A 20,803-nucleotide genomic window follows, 5' to 3' on the forward strand; every position below is an offset into this window, starting at 1 on the left:
GATTTACCCAGGACCTTGAGTTTAGTGACACCTGCTGCTTATTCATTGAATTTGAACTGGAAATGTGGCTTCTACTAGAATGTACCACCAACGCATCTTCCAGATGCTGAGGGCTCTCCAGTGTATCATGGAAAGTCCAGATGGTTAAAAAAGAATGCTGTGCCTTGGTGGCATTTGTGCCTGCCTGTTACATTTTCTTGGACCTTTTTTTTTTTTTTTTTTTTGCCAGCCCTGGGCTTGAACTCAGAGCCTGTGTACTGTCCTTGAACTTCTTTTGCTCAAGGCTAGCACTCTACCACTTGAGCCACAGCACCACTTCTGACTTTTTCAGTTTATGTGGTACTGAGGAATTGAACCCAGGGCTTCAAGCATGCTAGGCAAGAACTAAGCCACCACTAAGCCACATTTCTAGCCCTTACATTTTCTTTCTTTCATAGGATTTTTAGATAACTAGTCCTGATCCCCTGATTCAGTGTGTCATCTCCCTGTGGAAAACTCAGGGCCTTGAACTGTCCTTGTATGTTCCTATGGCTCTCTTTCTCTCTTGCTAGATAGCTAAGTCATCAAGCAAACTGGTGCCTGCAGTGAGCAGGATTGAGGCCTTTCTTTTCCCTCTTCTTCTGCCTTGGTGGGATGCTGTGTTCTCTCTGGTTGAGATCACCTGAGAAAGAAAGGGGAAGTAGACCAGATGGACAAGGGCACATCGGTTCAGCTAGCTTTGTATGTTTGGAGAGTGCCTTGTTCTTGCTTGGCAGGTTAGGGGGTGGTGTCTGAGAGCAGGTGGGATATGGCTAGCAAACAGGAGGAACAAAACTTGCCCCGGCTCTGCCTTTCCATATTAGCTTTGTGACATAACGACGTGTCCAATGCTACCACAGCGCTCGCTCAGATGCTTTCTTTGAGTTGTTGTTGTTTTGTTTTTTTGGCTTGGTCCTGCTACCAATAGCATAACTACACCAGGAAGCATTGAGAAATTCAATGCTGCGTAGGTTGATTCTTAGGAAGAAACCACAACAGGTCAGTGGCTTAGGGGTGAGTCACAGCTTCCAAAAAGACACCTTGTTTATGAAACAACCTAAACTCCATGCATACCATGGCTTCCTTCTATGAAGTTTGGCATTTACAAATGATTCAATGTATTCATTGCTGTAGATTCCCAGTTCTCCCCCAAGCCAGGAAATTCGTGCCATCATTGATGTCTACTGTGGGCCTCATGTTCTAGTACCTTCTAAGAGGCTTTTGGACTAACAAGCAGTCGTACGGCTCCTATTGGTTCTGAATGCCATGCCCCTGTACCCTAGGGAGTTGAGGGGCTTCAGTGGCACAAGGAGGCGGAGGTAAGCCACAGAACTTCTGCCCAACCCCCAGCCTTCTCCCATTCAGCTCCCTACCTTGGCTTTGGTGGACTCCCTTGCTTTCTGCCCTAGCCCTGTTCAGTATCAGGATCCCATTCCAACCCCAAAGAATGAACAAATTATGAGCCCTATGTTATCAACACCTTCCCAAGCCATCGACGTGTTGTTGTGTGTTTTTATAGGCTACCTCATGGCATCTGCAAAATACGGAATACTTAAAGAGGGCAAAATGAAATTAATAAGCCGGTTGCATTAAAGGAATCTTTTCCTCTTTTTTAAATATCCCCGTGGATATTTTCATCACCTGTTCTTGTCGCTCTTTTCCTGCCTGGAACATTATCAGGCTGACTTAGACCTGTGGCTTGCATCCTCAGTTACCCTGACCAAAATGAATTTATGAGCCAGCACAAGACATAACCCTTGCTAGTTGTCAACTGGATGATTCCTTAGACAATCTTTATTAAAGAAGTCAATCTGTAGTAGCTCCAAGCTTCCTAAAGATGAAAAAAAACACCACAGAGATATTCACCTTTAGTGCACATGCCCTGCTGTTTCTAGCCAGGGTCCCCCTCCCCCCCCCCCTCCCCGCCACCAAACAAACCAGCCGTGAGGTGCTTGGATCTGGGAAAGTACCAAAATGATTCACAGCCTTGACTGAGAAAGTTAGGGGGAAACCTTACCACCCTGCCAAGAACTTCCCCAGCCCCCTCACGGCTATTACATAAGAATTGCTCAGAAAGAGCTGCATTCCTTCTGCCGTTGGGGGTGTGGTCCAGGTGTTGGAGGGGATAGACAGCAAGGGGATGGACGGGGAGCTGGGTATTTCGTAGAGGACGCATGTAGGGCAGTGGGGGTCTGTGTCTCCCAGAGTGTTTTCCTTGCCTTCCTCTTCCATGAGCTTAGAGACGCTCCTAGGTCGAGTCCCGTGCTCTCAGTGACTGTGAGAGGGAAGGCGGGTAGTAGAAAGGTATTTTTCTTTTCCTCCTGGCAGTGGGTGTGTCCTAGCACCAGTGCCCAGGGAGGAAATTACCCGTGGCCGGAGCTGCAGAGGTATCAGGGCCTGGTTCAGGTGCCAGCCCTGGGGTGGGGCCCAGCAGTGCCCACATGGTGCTCTGCTGAGGGGCGAGTGAGCGGCCGCACACTGGACCAGGGCTCCCGCACTGTGCTGGGAAGAGAAGAGGCCCAGGTAAGCCGAGTCCCAGGTCAGCCAAAGCCGGGTCAGATCCTTCCAGTGAGGTGGCCAGCAGTACTGCCACCCCCACAACCCCAGCCTGAGCTTCTTTGTTTGCTTCTTGCCTTGGGGGGGAAATTCTGATGTCAAGATCTCATTCCCTGGAGAAAGGTTGCATAAAGGAAGAGAGTTGGAAAGCGGTGTGCAGAGACTGACAGGCATCTGTCACTTGCTGACTGTGTAATAGAGATGAGTTGCTGGGCCTCCTCTCCAGACATGGGGTAAGAAGCAGGGGGCTCTCTCCAGGACAGCGCAGGCCTGCGGCTTTCCTGTCAGCCTGGGAGCTGACCTCACCACTGAGCTGGCCTCACCCAGAAAACCAGTTGAAGCTGGGCACCGGTGGCTCATGCCTGTCATCTTAGTTGCTCAGACGGCTGAGAGCTGAAGACTATGGTTCAAAGCTACGCTAGGCAGGAAAAATCTGTGAGACTCTTAGCACCAATAAATTACCCCCTCCCCCCTCAAAAAAAGCCAGAAGTAGAGCTGTAGCTCAAGTGGTGGAGTGCTAGCCTTGATCAAAACAAGCTCAGGGACAGCGCCCAGGCCCTGAGTTCAAGCCCAGGACTGGCAAAAAAAAATCAATTTCATGGTTACTGCTGATCTGTAATAGGCTAACAATGTCTAAAAAGTGTAAAGTTTATTTTCACACGAAGACTGGAGCTGGAGAGCCAGCAACTCTTACAGCCAGAGATGATCACAGAGACTCTGTTCCATGGCCAATGGGATTCTAGACTCTGGCATGCTGAGGATGGAGATACAAAGACATATGGTAGAAGTAGAAAACAGCCCCGCATTTCACTGGTACAATTCTTCTCTCAGGAATAGTCCATTGGATAAAGAACATGGAAAGGAAAGAGATGAATGGGAAGATGGTGGGGTATGAGCGTGATCCTAAAGCCACAAAAGACGTACAATTGGATGTCATTGATGCGTGTTAGCTGGCCTAGTGTTCCTTCCTCATCTCCAGAGACTGACAGACCTCGGAAAGTAGAGGTGTTTTTTTTTTTTTTTAACTTCTTTTGTTTTGCTTTCAGTATGTTTTAAAGAATAAAACCTTTAACGTCTAAGAAAACTTCTTTTTTTTTTTTTTTTACTTCTTCTTTGTAAAATGAAATACAAAAATTAAAGCTGAGCGTAGGTGTTTCCTTTGATGCGTAGAAGCAAGCTGATGTTTATTATAAATCTGGAACATTAGAGCAGCTTGTTGGGGGTGGAACCAAATCACACCTGCAAGGTTTTGGATAAAGTGAGTTTGTATTGAGCAGATTATATTTTCCATGAAAGCCTTTCACACATACTCTGTAGTACAGCCTCCTTTCCAACCTTAGCCCTGCAGAATAAACCTGGTATTATTATCATGATTATTATGATTATATTCTGACAGTACTGGGGATTGAACTTCAGATCATTTGCTAACGTTTTTCCTGGACTGACTTCAAACAGAGATCCTCCTATCTCTGCCTCCTGCAGTAGCTAGAATTTCAAGCATGGACCACCATACCCAACCCCAGGTACTTCTTTTGTTTAGAGAAAGTAATTCAAGAGAAAGTGTTTTCCAACTCTAATCAAGTACAGTTAAGAGAGGAAAGTCTGAGGCTTGATTTCAGGCCCAGTTACTATGTTGAAGGCTTGGTTAGAAGAAAGAACTTGGCATCATTTCATCCAGTAAAGGCTAGGGGTAGAGGTAGGGATAACTCCTGCTCTACCAACTGTGAGTGACTAGAGAAAAGCTTCATTGTGAGAGGCTGCTTGTGAAGCCAGGCCATTCACAACAGAATTCAGTAGGATTTTTGTTCTGTGGGAAGTGAACCAGACCGGACCACGAGTTCAGCACCACAACCCATCCTGACTTCTCCTGTAGGAAACAAAGCAGAATGGACCAGGGCTGTGCTAGGCTGAGGTACCAGGACCCTGAAAAGTGCACTTGAGCCAAAGCTGCAATGAACAGCAAAAGACACACGCGTTGGTTAAAATAAAAGCGTATCTCGCCTTTGGGTCAAAAAAGGTTAGTTTAACAGTCAGAGTCAAAAAAGACATCCACTCAATGAAACATAAGAAAAGTTTAATACTAAATAAGGATTCTGAAGCGAAGAGACCTGCCAGTCCACCCGCTTGTCTGCAAATGTAGGTCTGGATCATGGCTTTTAGAGTTTTTCTTAATGTATGGAGCTGTAAGGCTTGAAAATCCACTTTATTGTGTTTTTACTAGCCAGGGATTTGCGCACAATTCCTGAGAAATGGGAGGCTCTGGATAAACAGGAGTTGAACAAATGAAAGTTTAGCAGATTCCTAAACTTTCTGTGAAAAAGATGTGGATAAGTTGTCTTTCTTGTGATCCTCCTCAGACTTAAAATTTTTAACTTTGTGCCTCTAAATCCAAGAGGTTCCTTCTTAGTAGGTTCTCAAAAGATGGTCAAGAATTTCATAACCAGTTTGAAAAGAAAACAAGAGTAAAGACAGCTAAAAAGTTTCAGTCTTCTCAGACTTAGATTTTGATGGCTGGCAAATGCTAATCTATAGATTGAAAGTAGGAAGTGGGCATATAGAAAAAGAATCTGAATAGAAAAGGCTGGACTTACTTTTTTCTTACCTTTTATTTATAAGAGAAAACTGACAGCCCTGAGCTTTGTGTTTGTTTTGTAAGTCTTCTCAGATAAGGGACGCATGTTAAGGTTAGGATTTAATTCATCTAGGTCTTTTCTTAATGTGCTGATACATACATCCATACAAAAACATGAAACACATGTTTACCACATAGTATGTGGATTTATAGACATCTATCAAAAATTTAAATAACTTCAAATTATTATCATTATTTGTCTAACTCCTAAAATTTACCAAATCTCTAAAAAAATGATTTTTTGTGCAAATACCAGGGTTTAAACTAGGTCCTCACATTGTCAGTACACCTTTTATTTTTTGAGTGGAATCTCACAGATTTTTCTGCTTGGACTGTCTTGGAGCCTTGATTCTCATATCTCAGTCTCCTGAGTAGCAAGGATTACAACCACAAGCCATCAGTGCCAGGCCTCCAGACACAGAGTTTATATGACTTTCCTTGGTTTTCCCACCTATTTTTCTCAACAGTGTTACCTATTTTGTTCTGCTTACCTACAGAAACACAAGGAAAGTGGTCTCAAAGGCAAGTGGTCTAAGAAAATGGCCTATAGGACAAATCCCAATGGAAATAGTATCAAAAACTTATCAAATAGTTTTTTATAGATTCTCCACCTAATTCTCTTTGAAGCATCCTTTTTTGTTTTTAGATCCTATGTGGAGGCCTGCTCTTAAATAATGAGTGTAGGCAGGTGGGTGAAATGTGTATGTGTGTGTGTGTGCATGTGCATGCATGCATGCGTATGTGTGTGTGTGTGTGTGTGTGTGTGTGTGTGTGTGTACATTATGACAGACAGAAAGGAAACAGTTCTCTTGGGAACTCCTTCTTCTATTTATAGAGTCAATTCCCCCCTCTCCCATAATCCCATAAATACCGAAACTAGAAAAGCAGCAGCCCAGAGTTCAATTGTGCCTAAGATTAGATTGTTGCTAAAAAATGCTGGAGGGGATCGGTGTGAGCCAGCCCTGCTATGGCTAGAGACAGATGTTGACGCAAATAAATGATATTGCGAGTCCATAAATACCAACTGAAAAAAACACAACACAAAACCAACAGCCCGGAGACAATGGCCGGCTGACTCCAGAGATAGAATAGCAAGTTTGAATTATTGTTCGTTGTAAGCTGAAGGACAGGGATTATCAGAAGCAAATTCACTTGAATGAATTCACGGAAGTGGTGGGGGGGTCCCACCACGAGCAAGCCTTCCCATGGAAGTCAGCGCCAGCACCTCTGAGGGTCAGACATCACCGGTTTCCAGATGCTTTGGAGCAAGGTGTGATGGAGACAGGTCATGTCACGTGACCACGATGACTTCCTGTCTGGAAGGATGTGGGATCCTGATAATTGCTTGATATCAGAACTCTTTCAGCTTAGAGAACTCTTCCAGCTGTGCGTGCGCGCACACACAAGCATGCAGGCAGTGTTTCTGATGTTCTTGCTTTTTGAGGTCCTCACTTCAGTCCCTTCAGCCAGTTCCTATAAAAATATACTTTTATACCAGGAAGATGAGCCTCTCTGTCTCCACAGCGCTGGCGCTCAAGCGCTGTAAAATAATCTGCTTCAGAAGTGAAATTCGGGCACAATCCCACAAGAAAAGACTGTAAAGGCCAGTGGGAAATGGAATCAGAGGGATGCTGAGATGACCAGGTAACCATCAGTTAGGCTCAGTCCTGCTTGGCATGAGCCAGCGAACTGTTTACCAACAGCCCCTGCTTTGACTTCCCTGCCTTGATGTTTTGTTGTTGTTGTGAAATTAAGGAGACTTTGTGAGCTTTGATTTCAGGTAAATGACAAAGAATTTCTGACTACTAACAAAATCCCAAATACGTTATACCTAAATTAGAACATACTCATTATTTGCTTGAACTTCTAATTTGTCTAGGTGTTTAGCACTTTAGTTTGTTCTGTCTTCCACCCCTACCCCAAAGAGAATTGTAAGTACTAAGGAGACAAAGGAAGATCTCTGATTTTTAAGCCTCAAATTAGGACTTCCACCACAGAACCAAGTTAAGTTATGCAAATCTTTCCTCCTGTCCTAGAAACACCCACCTGGACATGAGCATTGTGTGTATAATAATATCATAATATCCATGCCTCGGCCTGACTTGTTCAAGATTGAGGAGATTTAGGCTGAGATAGAAACATCTATATTTTCTAATCAGCTTCTTAATGGTTTATTTTTTCCTCTCCTTCCTCTCCTTTCCTTTCCTCCTCTTCCTCCTCCTCCTCTTCCTTCCTCTTCTTCCTCCTTTGCTTTCTCCTCCTCTTCTCCTCCTCTTCTTTATTGAATCGGTGTGCCCATGACTTGTCTGTAGAACAGTCTAAACCTCTGTAAGTTAGAGCATACCTTCTAGCAAGGGCAAGAACAGCCTAGTGAACACCTCCAGTGTGGCAGGAAGAAGAGGGATTAGAAGACTACAAGTCTTTGCGAAGCCTTCCCCCCAACGCCTGGAGCTGTGTCACCAGGCTGTTTCGAGCTCTATTTACAGAGTCAGGAGGAATACACAGAGGAGAAAGATATTTCTAAAGGAGTGAGTGGGAGGTAGGGGGAAACCATCAAATCCTTAGGAAGGGCTAGGCACTTCATTTAGAAACAGGCCCTGCAGGGAGGGGAGAGGGGAACAGAGAGGGATGGAGGGAAGAAGAGGGAGGGGGGGACCACTCAAATGCATCGGGACATCTATTTAACAGCTCCAGTGCCACAAACCATGGCCTAAACTGTGCCTGGGAATTCAAACTTAAATAAATCATCCCAACAGATGAAGAAAAAGACGAAAGGAAATGGACTGGAGGCACTCAAGTCCTCTCCACGCGCATGCCCTGCACACCAGCATTGTGACCTCAATTAAGTTAGGCTTGACAATTAACTAGTAAAAACTTAATAAAAGCCAATGGAAAGCACCCAGGGCACATCCGAGGGAGGAGTTTCAATCCATGCGTTCGTGTGTGTGTGTGTGTGTGTGTGTGTGTGTGTGTGTGTGTGTGTGTGTGTATTCACACTGTTGTGTACATATGCGATAAAACGCAGACATCCTGGGCCCATGGATCCTGGGTCATGAATCCCACCGGGCTGCACTGAGCCTGCATAGGCTTTCCTTCCTTATCCTAAACAAGAGCTGGTGTAACACCTATCTAGGTGATACGCTTGTGTTGCATCAGGTCTTCCAGCTCATCTAGGCATGATCTGATGCATTCAGAAACATAGATAAAGGTTATAGGCCAATCCTGTTCCTCCTGACAGAAGGGCTTTGAGCAGCTGTAGATTTTGGTATCTCTAGGGATACTTTCCTTCAGAGACAGAAGGGTGTGTGTTTGTGTGTGAAAGAGAGAGAGGGAGAGAGACAGAGAAAGACAGAGAGACAGATACAGAGAGACAGAGAGAGACAGAGAGAGAGACAGAGAGAGCGCTGTTTCTTTTTGTTTGTTTTTGTGACAGAGTCTCCTCATGTTGCCCACATTGTATTCCATCTATTTCTTTGTATGATACCCTTCAAAAAAGTTTGGGGGAAAAATCCTTTCTCTTGGGACAGCTATTCATCATGTTTGGAAAACGTAAGTCCCCAGCCAGAGGCAATAGACTTGATTAGCAGATAAGCTTTAGGAAGAAAAACACAGGAGAATGATCTGGAACGCAGGCCGTCATGGCAAGATGCTGAAAGCAACAGGTTTAGAAGGAGTGTTTGGCACAAGAAGGTGTGGACATCAGGACCCCTGGCCTGGTAGTGTGTGCCAGGCTGTCTATTTTTCATGGCTCTTCAGAATGCCCCTGAACAATATGTCCACTGGGAAATAGTAGTCCATACACCGTCCTTCATGCTATTGTGTTCTCTTTAGCTCAGAGAGCACAGTACAGGCAGATGGCCCAGATAACAGAGTTCATTTGAATTTTGAAGTTCACCCAGAAAGCAAGGTAAGGATGTCAGGGATGGCCCATCTCCTCTCTAGACTGCTAAGCAAGGGTACTTATTCCAGTGGTGGATTATTGTGCTTGTGAATCACATTTAAACAATGTTCCTGTGTGTAGTGGATCATGATCCTAGCTACTGGAGAGATGGGCGTGGGAAGGATCATGGTTTGAAGCCAGACAAGAAGTTCACGAGACGTCATCTCCACCACTAGCTGGGTGTGGTGACTTGAGTTTGTCACCCTAGCTACCTGGGAAATGTGAATAGGGAGTCCAGGCCAGCTCAATAATAAGTATGACTGGGGGCATGGCTCAAAGGGTAGAGTGCCTTCCTAACAAGTCCTAAGTTCAAACCCCAAGTGCTACTGAAAGGAAAAAAAAACACTTTTCCTGTGGAAAGCCATAGGGTTTGTCCATTCTAGTTCTATCTATGTTGCCTAATAAAACTTTTAGCAATGATGCAAATGTCCTGTGATAAAGTAACCATTATCCAGCATAATCACTAGCCATGTATGATTGATTATTGAACACTAGAGATGCACTGAGTGTGACTAATGACATCTTCATTTTAATTACAACCAACACTCAGCCAGCTGTGGCGAGTGTCTGCTGCATTGGACAGACCAGTTCAAACTTAGTGTGATTTTTGTTTGACGCCAAATAACCTTGGCAGAAATGGCCATCTTGTGACCGAGTTTATGGGCTAAGCCTTGTCCAATTTATTTGCCACCAGCAGATGGTTGAAAACAATTCGTTGTGAATTACGTCAGCCCCAAAGAAGGAAACTTGCTATATTGGTTTATTGTTATTTTTATGGTTAAACACTCAAAATGCATCCTGAGGTTTATGATTCTTAGAATCCTTGGCTGTTTTAATGTCTGTGTTTCCTGGGAGAACAGGCCGATGTTCAATGCACCTCATTACCACGCAAGGCAAGTCACGATTCTGCAAGAGGCTGTGTTTGGTCAAGTTTAATACCTGGCAAGAGAGGGCTACAGGAGGTTTCTAATGGTTTTGTGAGGACAGAAATCTAATTGTAACTAGGAGCAGGATTACTGGCGTCGCAGGTTCAGGAGGTGGGGGAGAATGAAATGCCCAGGGTTTGTGCATGATGGGCCATCACATCACTCCCTGTCATGATGGACTCTCTCCCTGTCCACTTGCAGAGCTTGTTAAAGGCCCGAAGCTCCACGGAACCCTCTGCCAGTTCAGGCGCAGACTCTGCACTCGGCTGTTTATGTTCTGTGCAGGGTGGAGGAAAGCAGCTGCTAAACATGAGAGCCGGGGTGCTGTGGCTCATTCCTTTCTTCACTCTGGTGGACACCCAGCGCGGCATCCTAGGGGTGAGTTGGCAAACGTCCCATTTTTCAATTCAACCTTCTGTCATCTTTCCCTCTCTCATGCTGACATCTGCTCCTCAGGCAACTGCAACTAGACTCGTTATGTGTGAGGGAAGCCCAGGCCCCCGTGCTTAGCCATGGAGCCATAGCCCAGCAAACGACCCTAATCCTGAGTTCCTGACTCAACATCACCAACATCTATGTTCATCTATGGTCATCTTAGCTCCGTCATCCCTCCTCTTTGGCGTTCAGATGACTGAACCATGCAATGAGGATCTCGAGGTCCTGTCCAGCTCAGTATCACCTCTACTGTGACCTTTGAGACACAGAAAAAGCAGACGGGTCGGCGTCAGCCAGCTGTAGACGTCTCCTCCTGATCTTCACTTTCTCAGTGCTTTTTCCCAGGGTACTGGTTTCAGTGTTATCTCCACAGGGATGGCTCTTAAGGGTGAATTTCCATCTCAGATCTCTCCCCAAGATTTCTCCTCCATGTGTTCCCCTTGAGCTGGTACTCTCCAGCTGAGCACCCCCAAATCCTTGAACAAAAAGAAAAAAAAACAACCGTTTCATGTTGACTTTTTTTACGTTATAGATCTGAACCATGTATCGGCTCTTTTGGCTTTGTCTTTAAAGATCAACAGAATTTCAGCGCTTCCCACTGTGTTCATGTCTGAACTAGTTTATTCCAATAAGCCCAACTTTCTTCTTGCTTTTGTGCTTGGTGAATCTCAACATGGCTTTGGGATGGGAATTTCTGTACAGTCAACAAAAGTGTTTCCTCTGTTCAAAAGTCTTCATATCGCAGTGGAGTAAAGAATAAATTCCCTTTCCATAGCCCATAAAGATCTACGCCACCTGCTGCCCTGGGGACTTGGACGTCATTCCTAGTCCCTGACATCATTTCCTTCCCTGGGATGGATGTCACTTCCTCGCTCCTTCTGACCTCTCCTCTCAGCAGCGTGGTGATCTAACTGCTTTCTCCTGCCGCCGTACCGCATCTACCTCTTCTGCCTGTCCGCTTTTGTGGTTGTTCTTCTTCCTTAATCTTCTTCAGGTCTTCTCTCAAAAGCCTTGTCGGTGAAGCCTTTCTTCTAGCTCCCTCGCCGCCATGTTCAGCTCAATGATTCCAGTTCATCTGGGAGACAACCAAGCAGGCGATTCGCAACCCTCCAAAGCTCTCAGCCCAACTCCACTTCTTTTCTGTTTTAACAGAGAAACGGTGGCATGAAGAGCAATGGGGCACATGGTGCGGATAAGAGAAAACCTGCGGGTGAGCCTTCACTAGCCCGGGGAACGTTGGTGCTCACAGGACAGGGCTGGGCTCCCAGCAGTTCCGACTGCTCCTGTCCTCTTCGGCAAGCTGTGAAACTGTCCACATCTGTAAAAGTGGAATGATAGCAAGTCCCCAGAGCAAGGCATTTGGAAGGGTTAGACGACATAACAAGGATGTAGGAGCTTGCTCCCCACCTGCCAGGTGTTGGCTGCAGGTCTGCAGGTCTAATATTCAGGTCTGACGTTTCTAGTGCAGAATGCATTCCCTGGTAGAAAATAATCCATGCAGGAGGGTAATAGGTTCCTAGATCAGTCCACAAAAGCCTTTCAGCCGCGCAATGAATTTGTACTAGGGTAGGATCGATAGTACCACGCTACTAGGAATGCCATCACCACAGAATGAAATAGAAATTTCAACCTTGAATGCCATAGATATATTGCTACTGGATAGTAAAAGTGACAAAACCCGAGGGGAGTTTATTGTGTCGTGCAGTAGATTAAGTGCATGGATGGAATCCCTGTGCTGGCTCTCTGAGTCAGGTGTGATGGCCATGTTTTTTTAACCTTACAGGGAGTGAAATGAAGGCACAGAGCTAGGGGCCAGGATTTAACCCTTGTCCGTCTGGCTCCATTATCCCCTGACAGTACGGCCAGGGTTACCCTGTTACTCGCCTTTTGGGGTAATTCCCAAGGCAGAGGTCCAGCCCATAAGGAGAAAGCGGATGGCGTGAGCGAGGGCAGTGATAAGAGGTCGTCCATGGAGGGCTCTGGGACCTTGGAACACGTTTCCCAAATGGATTTTGGTGAGAGATGGCTTTTAGGATTCATCTTTTCTCTCTGCCCCAAGCTTTAGGTGACTCAAGCCCTCCTCCTAGCCCTCTGGATTGGGGCCCATGGTGAACAATGAGTTAACAATGAGTGAAATTAGAGCACAGATCTGGAGGCTGTAGACGGGACTCAAGCCTAGTCATTTCTAGCTCTAGAACTGGGCCATGCAAAGGCCCAAGGGGCAAGAACAGAACTGGGATAGAAAGGCAGAGTGAGAACCTCAGAACCACAAAGTCCTGATGATTGGTCCTTGGGGAAGGAAGGATTATTTGTTTTCAAAAATAATCAACTGGAGGACAGTATATACAATGACTCAAGGTTTAGTTTTGTTTTGCGTGTGTATTTCACACAAACACTGGAACTCAACTAGTTAGTGGAACAAAGATTTTTGGCAGGATAAGAGAGAGCTCTTGGGCTATGGTGAGACTGGGGGTTTCTATGTGAGACCCTTCAAGGACACCAGCGCTGGGGAAGGAAGGAAAGAGAGAGCAGATAGGATGTCCTCGCCTGTTCCCTTCAGGCTGGTTGGCCACGGCACAGGAGACATGGGCTTGGCAGAGAGGAGAGAACAAAGCTCAGGTGCTCATGGGAGCTGTCTGCTTGTGTTTTCTCTGGATGTTCATGTTTCAGTCAGCGCCTGGATGAGTGAGAGCCAGTAACAAGCATCACGATTCAGTGAATGATCACTAAGCTGAATCTAAACACTGCCTCCCATCCCCACAGTCATAAATGAGGCTTCTGACTCCCTCCCTCTCTCCCCTCTATCTCTCTATATGTATATATATGTATGTATGTATGTATGTATGTATGTATCTCCAGGTGGAGAGTATGAGCTGCTGCTTCAAATGACCTACAAAGATTCCAAGGAGAAGAGAGACTTGGAGAGTTTTCTGAAGCTCTTGAAATCGCCATCACCCTGTCTACATGAGCCGATGAAGATAATCAGGGTGAAGGCCACCACATGTAAGCCAGCCCTGTGGGGACTGGGTATGGGAATGGGGAATGTGGGTAGGTTCAGTTAAACCTAAACTGTGGGTGAATGAGGTCATAGAATAAAGACTTGATTTCTTTTCTGTGGGACACACCATCACAGGCTGACAGAAAGCACTTCTGATAAATTGGAGCCTTTCGCAAATGGACAAATTTGGAGCCAAAAGGAAGTAGAGTGCTGGAATGTTTCACATAGGCAATTGCCATGCTTTGATTTCAGAAGGATCCTGCTCACATTTCATTGGCCAGATCTTGATCTATGGCCCCGCCCAACGACATAAAGCCAGGATAGGCATCCCTGCTAAGGGCTGAAAGATGAAAGCAGACACCTGGTACACAGCACTAATGATCACAGAGGTGGAGTTGAGTTTGGAGGAGTTCAGTGGCTCTGAACAAGGGTCCTCAGTGTATGAAGACCACAGGAGGAACGTCACAGAAATACACCTCCTGGGAATCATTTCAGATGGAGTGAACCAGAGGGGGGTGCAGCTGTCTCCCTGTATGTTGATTTACATTCCTTTGCAGAGATGCCTGGACGTGGTAGAGCAGGACGCTTTGGGAGTTCTGCCTGTGTAGGGACTCCATAGTGGCTGCGTTCCTTCCGCAGTCGCCACCTGCCCCTCACCCCACCACCTCCTCTGCATTTGTTGGTTGTTCTTGACCGCCATTTTGACTGCAGTAGGAGGAAAGTTCAGCGTCATATTGATTTACATCATCAAAGGATGTTGACCATTTCTTTCTTCATTAGCCACTCATTCATCCATTCTTTATCCTCCCTTGAGAACTGTCTACACCAACCTCAGAGTCTGTTTCTCTTCTTCAGACACACTCTCACCCTTTCCGTTTTCGAGGAGACACGCTTGGCTCAGAGTGGAGGTCCCAGCCCAGGATCAGCACCCAGCAGCGGCGAGGGTAGAGGACAGACTCCATGATTTGGCGTTCTGCTCTCTGTGCAGATTGCAGCCGGCAGAGCAGAGTCCTCCGGTGTCTCTGTGAGGATGGCTACACCTGGTTTCCTCCCTCGTGTCTGGACCCACAGCACTGCCGCCTTCGCAGGACGGGGCCCCTCCCCAGCTGCCAGTGTCCCCGCAACAGCCTGGGCCACAGCCTCAACTTCTGCGAGAGAGCAAGTAAGGGAGGGGTGTGAGCGTCCGCCTGGGCTGGGCCTGGCCTGCCTCAGCCAGACACAGAGGAAGGCCCGCGCCAGGCCCCGCGGTCTAACCCCAGCCCTGCCCACACAAAGAGGCCGTGGGAGAATGCTAGGTGCAGTACTGTAGGCGCTCAGGAGCCCCCTGGGGACTGGGAAGGGCGTAAAGGAGCTTTGAGTTCTGATTAGGCCCTCAATGAAGAATACATAGGATTCATCCACACAGAGAGCCACCTACCCATGCTGCAATGAGCAAGTGGGGCTGTTGGTTTTTCAACTCAGGACAGTGTGAAGTTCAGAGTGTAGTGCACACCCCTCTCCATGGGCAATGATGTCCCTTTGTATCCACGCGCAAGCGGTCATGTGTCTGTCTACTAGAAAGGGTGTCTTCCTTTACCGCGTCATTGCCACAGCCGAAAACTCTGTTTTCATATATGTTTCCCATGCTTTCTTCAGGTGAAAATGTATTATCCAAGGACGTGAAAGGCCACTTTGGAGGCCGGGGGGGCGTGGTGGGGAGGTGGACTGCCTGCCTAGCCTGTGTACAGCTTTGGTTTGAACCCCAGCACGGAAGAATTCCACTTTGGATAGATATTGTATGCCTGTGATTGTGTGCTGCTAACAACATCAAGTTAGAAATGTATTGTGTCTGAAGCCAATTTTTTTTTCCTGTTTCCCATAGAGGTTTGGGGCACTTTCAAAATTAACAAAAGATTTATAGATGATCTTTGGAATTCATCCTCTACTGTATACACCAACTATAAAAATAGAATTGAAAGTCAGGTGAGTACTTTCTACTTACTACATAAGAAATGGTTTGTTAAACACAAGTCTAGATTTTTTCCATTCGGCATATATCACTAATACAGCTTCTTAATTATTTGTCTACAGAGAAGTTATTTGCTATGACTACAATGGACATTTATTAGGCATTTTTCTTTCTAGCAAAGTGTATTTGTTGATTTTCTAGCTTGCTTGTGTTTGGTATTGCTCATTTATCTGAATGCTATATGAAGACCTCTGGGTGGCTTTCTCACTTTTATTTCTAAGAAATTTGTGACTGAGGATCAATTGTCAGCACTGGGGATTTGTTTCATCAAGAAAATTTCTTTTCTCTCGTAGTACTGGTATTTGAACTCAGGGCTCTGGGCTTGCAAAGTCGACACTCTATCACTGGAGTCATATCCCTAGCCAAGAAAACTTTGTGTTAGAGGCTGAATTATTGGGGGAAACTCTAGGCTTCACAGAAACTACATAGACTTCCTGAGGTGATGGCTCAGGTGCAGTTCTAACCCAGGATGAGAGCCAACGGACTCAGCTTCAGTACTAGCGAAAATTAAGCACTTGAAATTGTTGATCAGGAAAAAAAATAGACGGAGTAAATTTATGAAAGCTATCCCTACCTTAAGCAGTAATTTGCTTTTTCTTGTAGGGAATTGAATTCAGAACCTTGAGGCACAGCTTCAGCATTGATTACCCTATTTTATTAGCAACATCGTATGTAAATTTTACCTGCATATGTGTACCCCTGTGTGAGTGTGTTTATACACACTGGTTGTATAAAGACTCAGTGGCTCGTTTACCTGTATTTGTTAGGACATGGGACCCGTAGTACCTCATTCCTTTCCTCTTTTGCTGCGATTGGCTTATTTATTGTCTGATGAGATTTTTGTTCGCATACCATCACAAAGCACAAGGATACAGATGAAAACGTTTCTCTTTGTTTTCTTTCTAAGCTTAAGGAAGTCTACGAAGGAATTCCAGGTTTTGACTCGGTTCGCGTCACCCAGTTTCGGTAAGTGACGCATCTCCAGGCCTGCTCTCCAGCCCTGACAAGGCTGCGTGTTGAGTTGCTTCCAGGCCACCCCGGCTGCAGATAGCGCGGACCTAGGCATTCTGGTAGGCTGCTCACCAACCAGACAAGAGTCGGAAATGCTCCCCAACGTGTGAAGAGGCAAGGTTCTCCTGTAAATGAGTCTAGGAAGTTAGCACGCAATAACGTTCTCAAATCTGTGGATGGGAGAACAGAATTGCAAAAGCATAATGCCCAGGCAGAATCTTGGAACAAAGATCAGGGCATGCAGGGGTGTGGGAATAGATGACAGGTGGGGAGAGGGGTGTGAGTAAGGAGGAATGTTTTCCTTCTACACAACAGGGGATGTGATATTGTGCTACTTAGAGCCAGGAGGGAAGCCTTGGTGGGAACAGTATCTTTTTGGGTAGGTATCATGGATACACTATGATTCAAAACTCAGTAGTCATTATTTATTAAGCATTAGATATTTAGTAAATTATTCCTTTGTTGATGGTTTTATCCCCCACCCCTTACATTCTCTGGTTAGTTAACCTTGTGTTTGTTGACTGCCAATTATTTAATCATCTGCTTGATATGGGAAATAGCTTAGAGATAAGAGAACTTTACACAACAGGATGTTCTCATCAGCGCTGCTATAACTATATTGTCCTTTGACTTAGTCCAAGTTTCTGTAAAATCCCACAGGAGTAATTTTCCTTAAAATTCAGTGCTGGGAAAAACAAGACTTCTTTATTTCTTTATATTGAGTCCATATAATTGATCACATTTGCTTTTGTAACTGTGCTGTCAGTGAACTCCTAGACAAAATTGAACTCCAATAAACTTCTATTCAGTTTTTGTATTTTTTTCTTGGTCCTGGTATTTTTAACTTACATTCCATCATGTGTTTCTAGTACACTGTGTCCAATAATTTATAGTCAGAATCATGGTAAAAAGAGTTACAGTGCAACTTCCACATGACTTAAATTGTCAGCTCTCAGTGTGCACCTATAGAACTTGACTTAACCTCATTAAGTCAAATGAAAACTGCATGGAAAAATACTTTGTAAACATTATAGCAGGGTCATATCAATGCAAATGCATCATGACCACCATTATAATAAATGATATTTTGCTTCATTTATCTATTATAAGCAGTGTCTTAAGACTTTGAACTTTGGACTTTCAGAAGTTCTAACCTATTTATTACTAATGAATAATACTCATCCCAACTTCTCCTTGGGCCTCCTTTATCTTTAAAAAGAGGGTAATTATTGCTATGATTCCCTTATGAACTAATTGTGGGATTCATTTTATTAAATCATGTGATTGTTTTATATATATATATGCATGTATGTATATATAATTTTTACAAAAGTGTATTATAGCCAGGTGCTGGTGGCTCATCCTGTAATCCTAGCTACTCAGGAGGCAGAGATCTGAGGATTGCGGTTCGAGGATAGCCTAGGCAGAAAAGTCCCTGTGAGACTCATCTCTAATTAACCCTAGAAAACTGGAAGTGGTGCAGTGGCTCAAGTGGTAGAGTGCTATCCTTGAGCACAAAGAGGCTCGGGGATAGCTCCCAGGGCCTGAGTTCAAGCCCTATAACTGACAAAAATTAGTATATTATACAAAAGTATAGTGTATGCTCTACTTTTTGGTAGCACTGGGGTTTGAGCTTTAAGGCCTCATGCTTGCTAGGAAGATGCTTTACTGCTGAGACATGCCTCTAGCTCTGTCCTTTTCTGGTTGTTTTCAACAGAAGGGTCTTGCTTCCTGCCAGGGCAGTACTTGGACTCCATTAGGCTTCCACTGTTGTGAGTGCAGTAGCTTCCCTTGGTAGAGATGGATGCTTATGGACTTTTCTGCCCAGGCTGGCCTGGCACTCCAATCATCCCAATCTTAAACTCTCCTATAGTCTAATCTGACAATCATGTGCTTGTAAATCTTGCAAAACTGGTATCCTCTCTTTCTTGGCACTGGAAGTCGCAAAGGGACTAACTTGCTGGCTTAGTGAGTAGCTGTTGTGGCTTGAAACCAATTGGTTTCCAACCTTGTCCCTTGAGACTGGCCACTCCCTGCACTGTAGACCCAAACACCTAGCTGTCCACTTGACATTTCCACGTGGGTTTCCGGCGAGTGTGCCAAACACAGGGCTCAGATGCTCCCGCTGTCCCTTCATAGCAGATCGCTTCCTTCTCTGCCCTCTCCCAGGTGCACAGACTTGCATCTTTTGGTGATTTTGTGATGTGTCATTTCTATGTGGTGATCCTAATACCAGCATTGACAAAGGCTGGTCTAAGCCCTTTCCATCAAGACAGAGTGTGTGCATCTACATTCAAGTTCCCTCATTCTCCTCTCTAACTCCTCTCCACGCCCCATCACGAGCCTCTCCACCAGAAGATTTCTGCCCTCATGGTTTAGCTTATCTAGCTCTTCCTATCGGTGGATTTTAATATACCTGGCTTCTCTCTCACCATGATATCTTTGAGATTTATCTTTCTCCCTCTGCCCCTGAATATCCTCAATTCATTTGTTTTTGTCCCTCAGTAGTATTCCATTGCATAAATACAGTAAAATTTTGTTTTTCCATTCCATGAAGTCATTCTTGACTGGTTTCTTTCCCTCACACCCCAGCTTTTCTTCTTCTTAGCAAGTTCTATGGCTCTGTGTTCAGATACACCCAGAATCTCACCATTGTTCCTCACATGCCCTGTTGCTATTGTAAACCACACCACCCTTCTTGTGACTAATCTTCCTGCTCGGCCCACTTCAGTTTTCTTCCTACAATAGCTCAAATGATGATCGTAAAAAACAAATGTGATCATCCTATTGCCCTTTGATATAGAAGAAAACTTTTAAATGAAAATTTAGCAGTCAAACATCAAAGTGCTAGGTGTCTGATCCCTGGCTATTTCTCCAATACTACCTTTCTCCTTTGCTCATTGAATTTTAGCTATGTCAACCTTTGAGTTTATCACATCCAATAGATTTTTTTACTGCCCTAGGGCCTTCATGTATGCTGGCATCTATACCAATATTGTTTATATCACTAGCTCTTTTCTTTGCATCCTATTTGCCACTCCTTCAAAGGCCTTCTGCACAAGGAAGCCTTTCCTCACCAGCCTTATTTGATATAGGGTCTCATTTCCACTTGTTGCGTGGCGCACTGTACTTGCCTCTCAGAACACTTGACGCTTATCATTGGTGGGTGTTTGTGTGTATGTATGCATTCCTGTGTGTGTGTGAATGTGTTGTGAGCTTGGCAGTTTCTTACTTCCTTTGCCTTCTCCACTAGAAACTAATCTCTGTGGAAGCAGGAATCAGATCTGCTTGGTTTATTCTGAGGGAATCCACGGCGTGTGTGTACAGTAGGTCTGAGGGATCACAGGTCAGCAGTGAACCTTGCTTTCCGGTGCTCTTTGCAGAGAAGGAAGCATCGTGGTGGGATATGAGGTCATCGGCTCCCGCAGCACCTCCGAGCTGCTCTCCAGCCTGGCACAGATGGCTGACAAGGCAAAGGCTGCCCTGGGCAAGCTGTTTCCTCTAGAAGACGGCTCTTTCCGAATATTTGGGAAAGGTAACCCTCCAGTCTCCTCCTCTGCCTCAGGGACGCTCTTTCGTAGCCTCAGGAAGTGGATAGGAGTTGTTTCTGAGAGAGAACAAATATATCCCCAGCTTTCAGCAGAAAGAGGCATAAAACACAGCTTCATCTGACTATGGTACATTTTACAAATCTGTGATCTATCTGCATCTCCGGGAGTAAACATTATGGAAGAATGATTTCACCACAGGCTGTAGAGGAAATGACTCAGCAGTGGTTACTGGTATGTGTCTCAAAGGAGCCTTGGGCTGACAGTCCAGAGATCCAAGGCAAGAAGACACGCATCCTTGTCTGTTGCACACACACATACACACACACACACCACAATACACACTCACACACACACCACAATACACACCACAATACACACACACACACACACACACACACACACTACAATACACACACACACAAATGCACACAATTCACCCCCCCACACAAGTTCACACATCTAATGTACATGCAAATGCCCACAATACGCACACGTGTAGATGTTCACATATAACACACACACACACACTCAGACACACTGTATTTTCTTCAATAATTTTCTTTTTCTGTTACTTTTTTAAAATGTTTATTTCCTAATCATTGCACATGTGCACTGGGTAAACTGTGATGCTGCGGTGGTTGTTGGAGCTTTTTACCTATTGGATTTGTTTTGTAACAATAGGGTTTAAACTCTGGGCATTGCATGTTTAGTAAGCGAGTGCGCTACCA

At 45.1% G+C, this 20,803-nt stretch overlaps 1 protein-coding gene across 1 annotated transcript in view; it reads left to right on the forward strand.

Annotated features, from left to right (window-relative positions):
- The first annotated feature begins 2,533 nt into the window (after positions 1 to 2,533).
- The window catches only part of Adgrf1 (adhesion G protein-coupled receptor F1), a 30,269-nt gene continuing 11,999 nt past the window's right edge, over positions 2,534 to 20,803 (forward strand). Inside the window, exons 1-8 of the mRNA XM_042671939.1 lie at positions 2,534 to 2,541; positions 10,274 to 10,450; positions 11,660 to 11,717; positions 13,367 to 13,510; positions 14,494 to 14,667; positions 15,367 to 15,467; positions 16,421 to 16,479; positions 19,908 to 20,059. Coding sequence (XP_042527873.1) covers positions 10,382 to 10,450; positions 11,660 to 11,717; positions 13,367 to 13,510; positions 14,494 to 14,667; positions 15,367 to 15,467; positions 16,421 to 16,479; positions 19,908 to 20,059 — 757 coding nt within the window. The 5' untranslated portion in view covers positions 2,534 to 2,541; positions 10,274 to 10,381. The remainder of the gene's footprint in view (positions 2,542 to 10,273; positions 10,451 to 11,659; positions 11,718 to 13,366; positions 13,511 to 14,493; positions 14,668 to 15,366; positions 15,468 to 16,420; positions 16,480 to 19,907; positions 20,060 to 20,803) is intronic.

This window comes from Dipodomys spectabilis, unplaced genomic scaffold (assembly GCF_019054845.1).
Source record: "Dipodomys spectabilis isolate Male_0828 unplaced genomic scaffold, ASM1905484v1 ptg000669l, whole genome shotgun sequence".
Lineage (NCBI taxonomy): Eukaryota > Metazoa > Chordata > Mammalia > Rodentia > Heteromyidae > Dipodomys > Dipodomys spectabilis.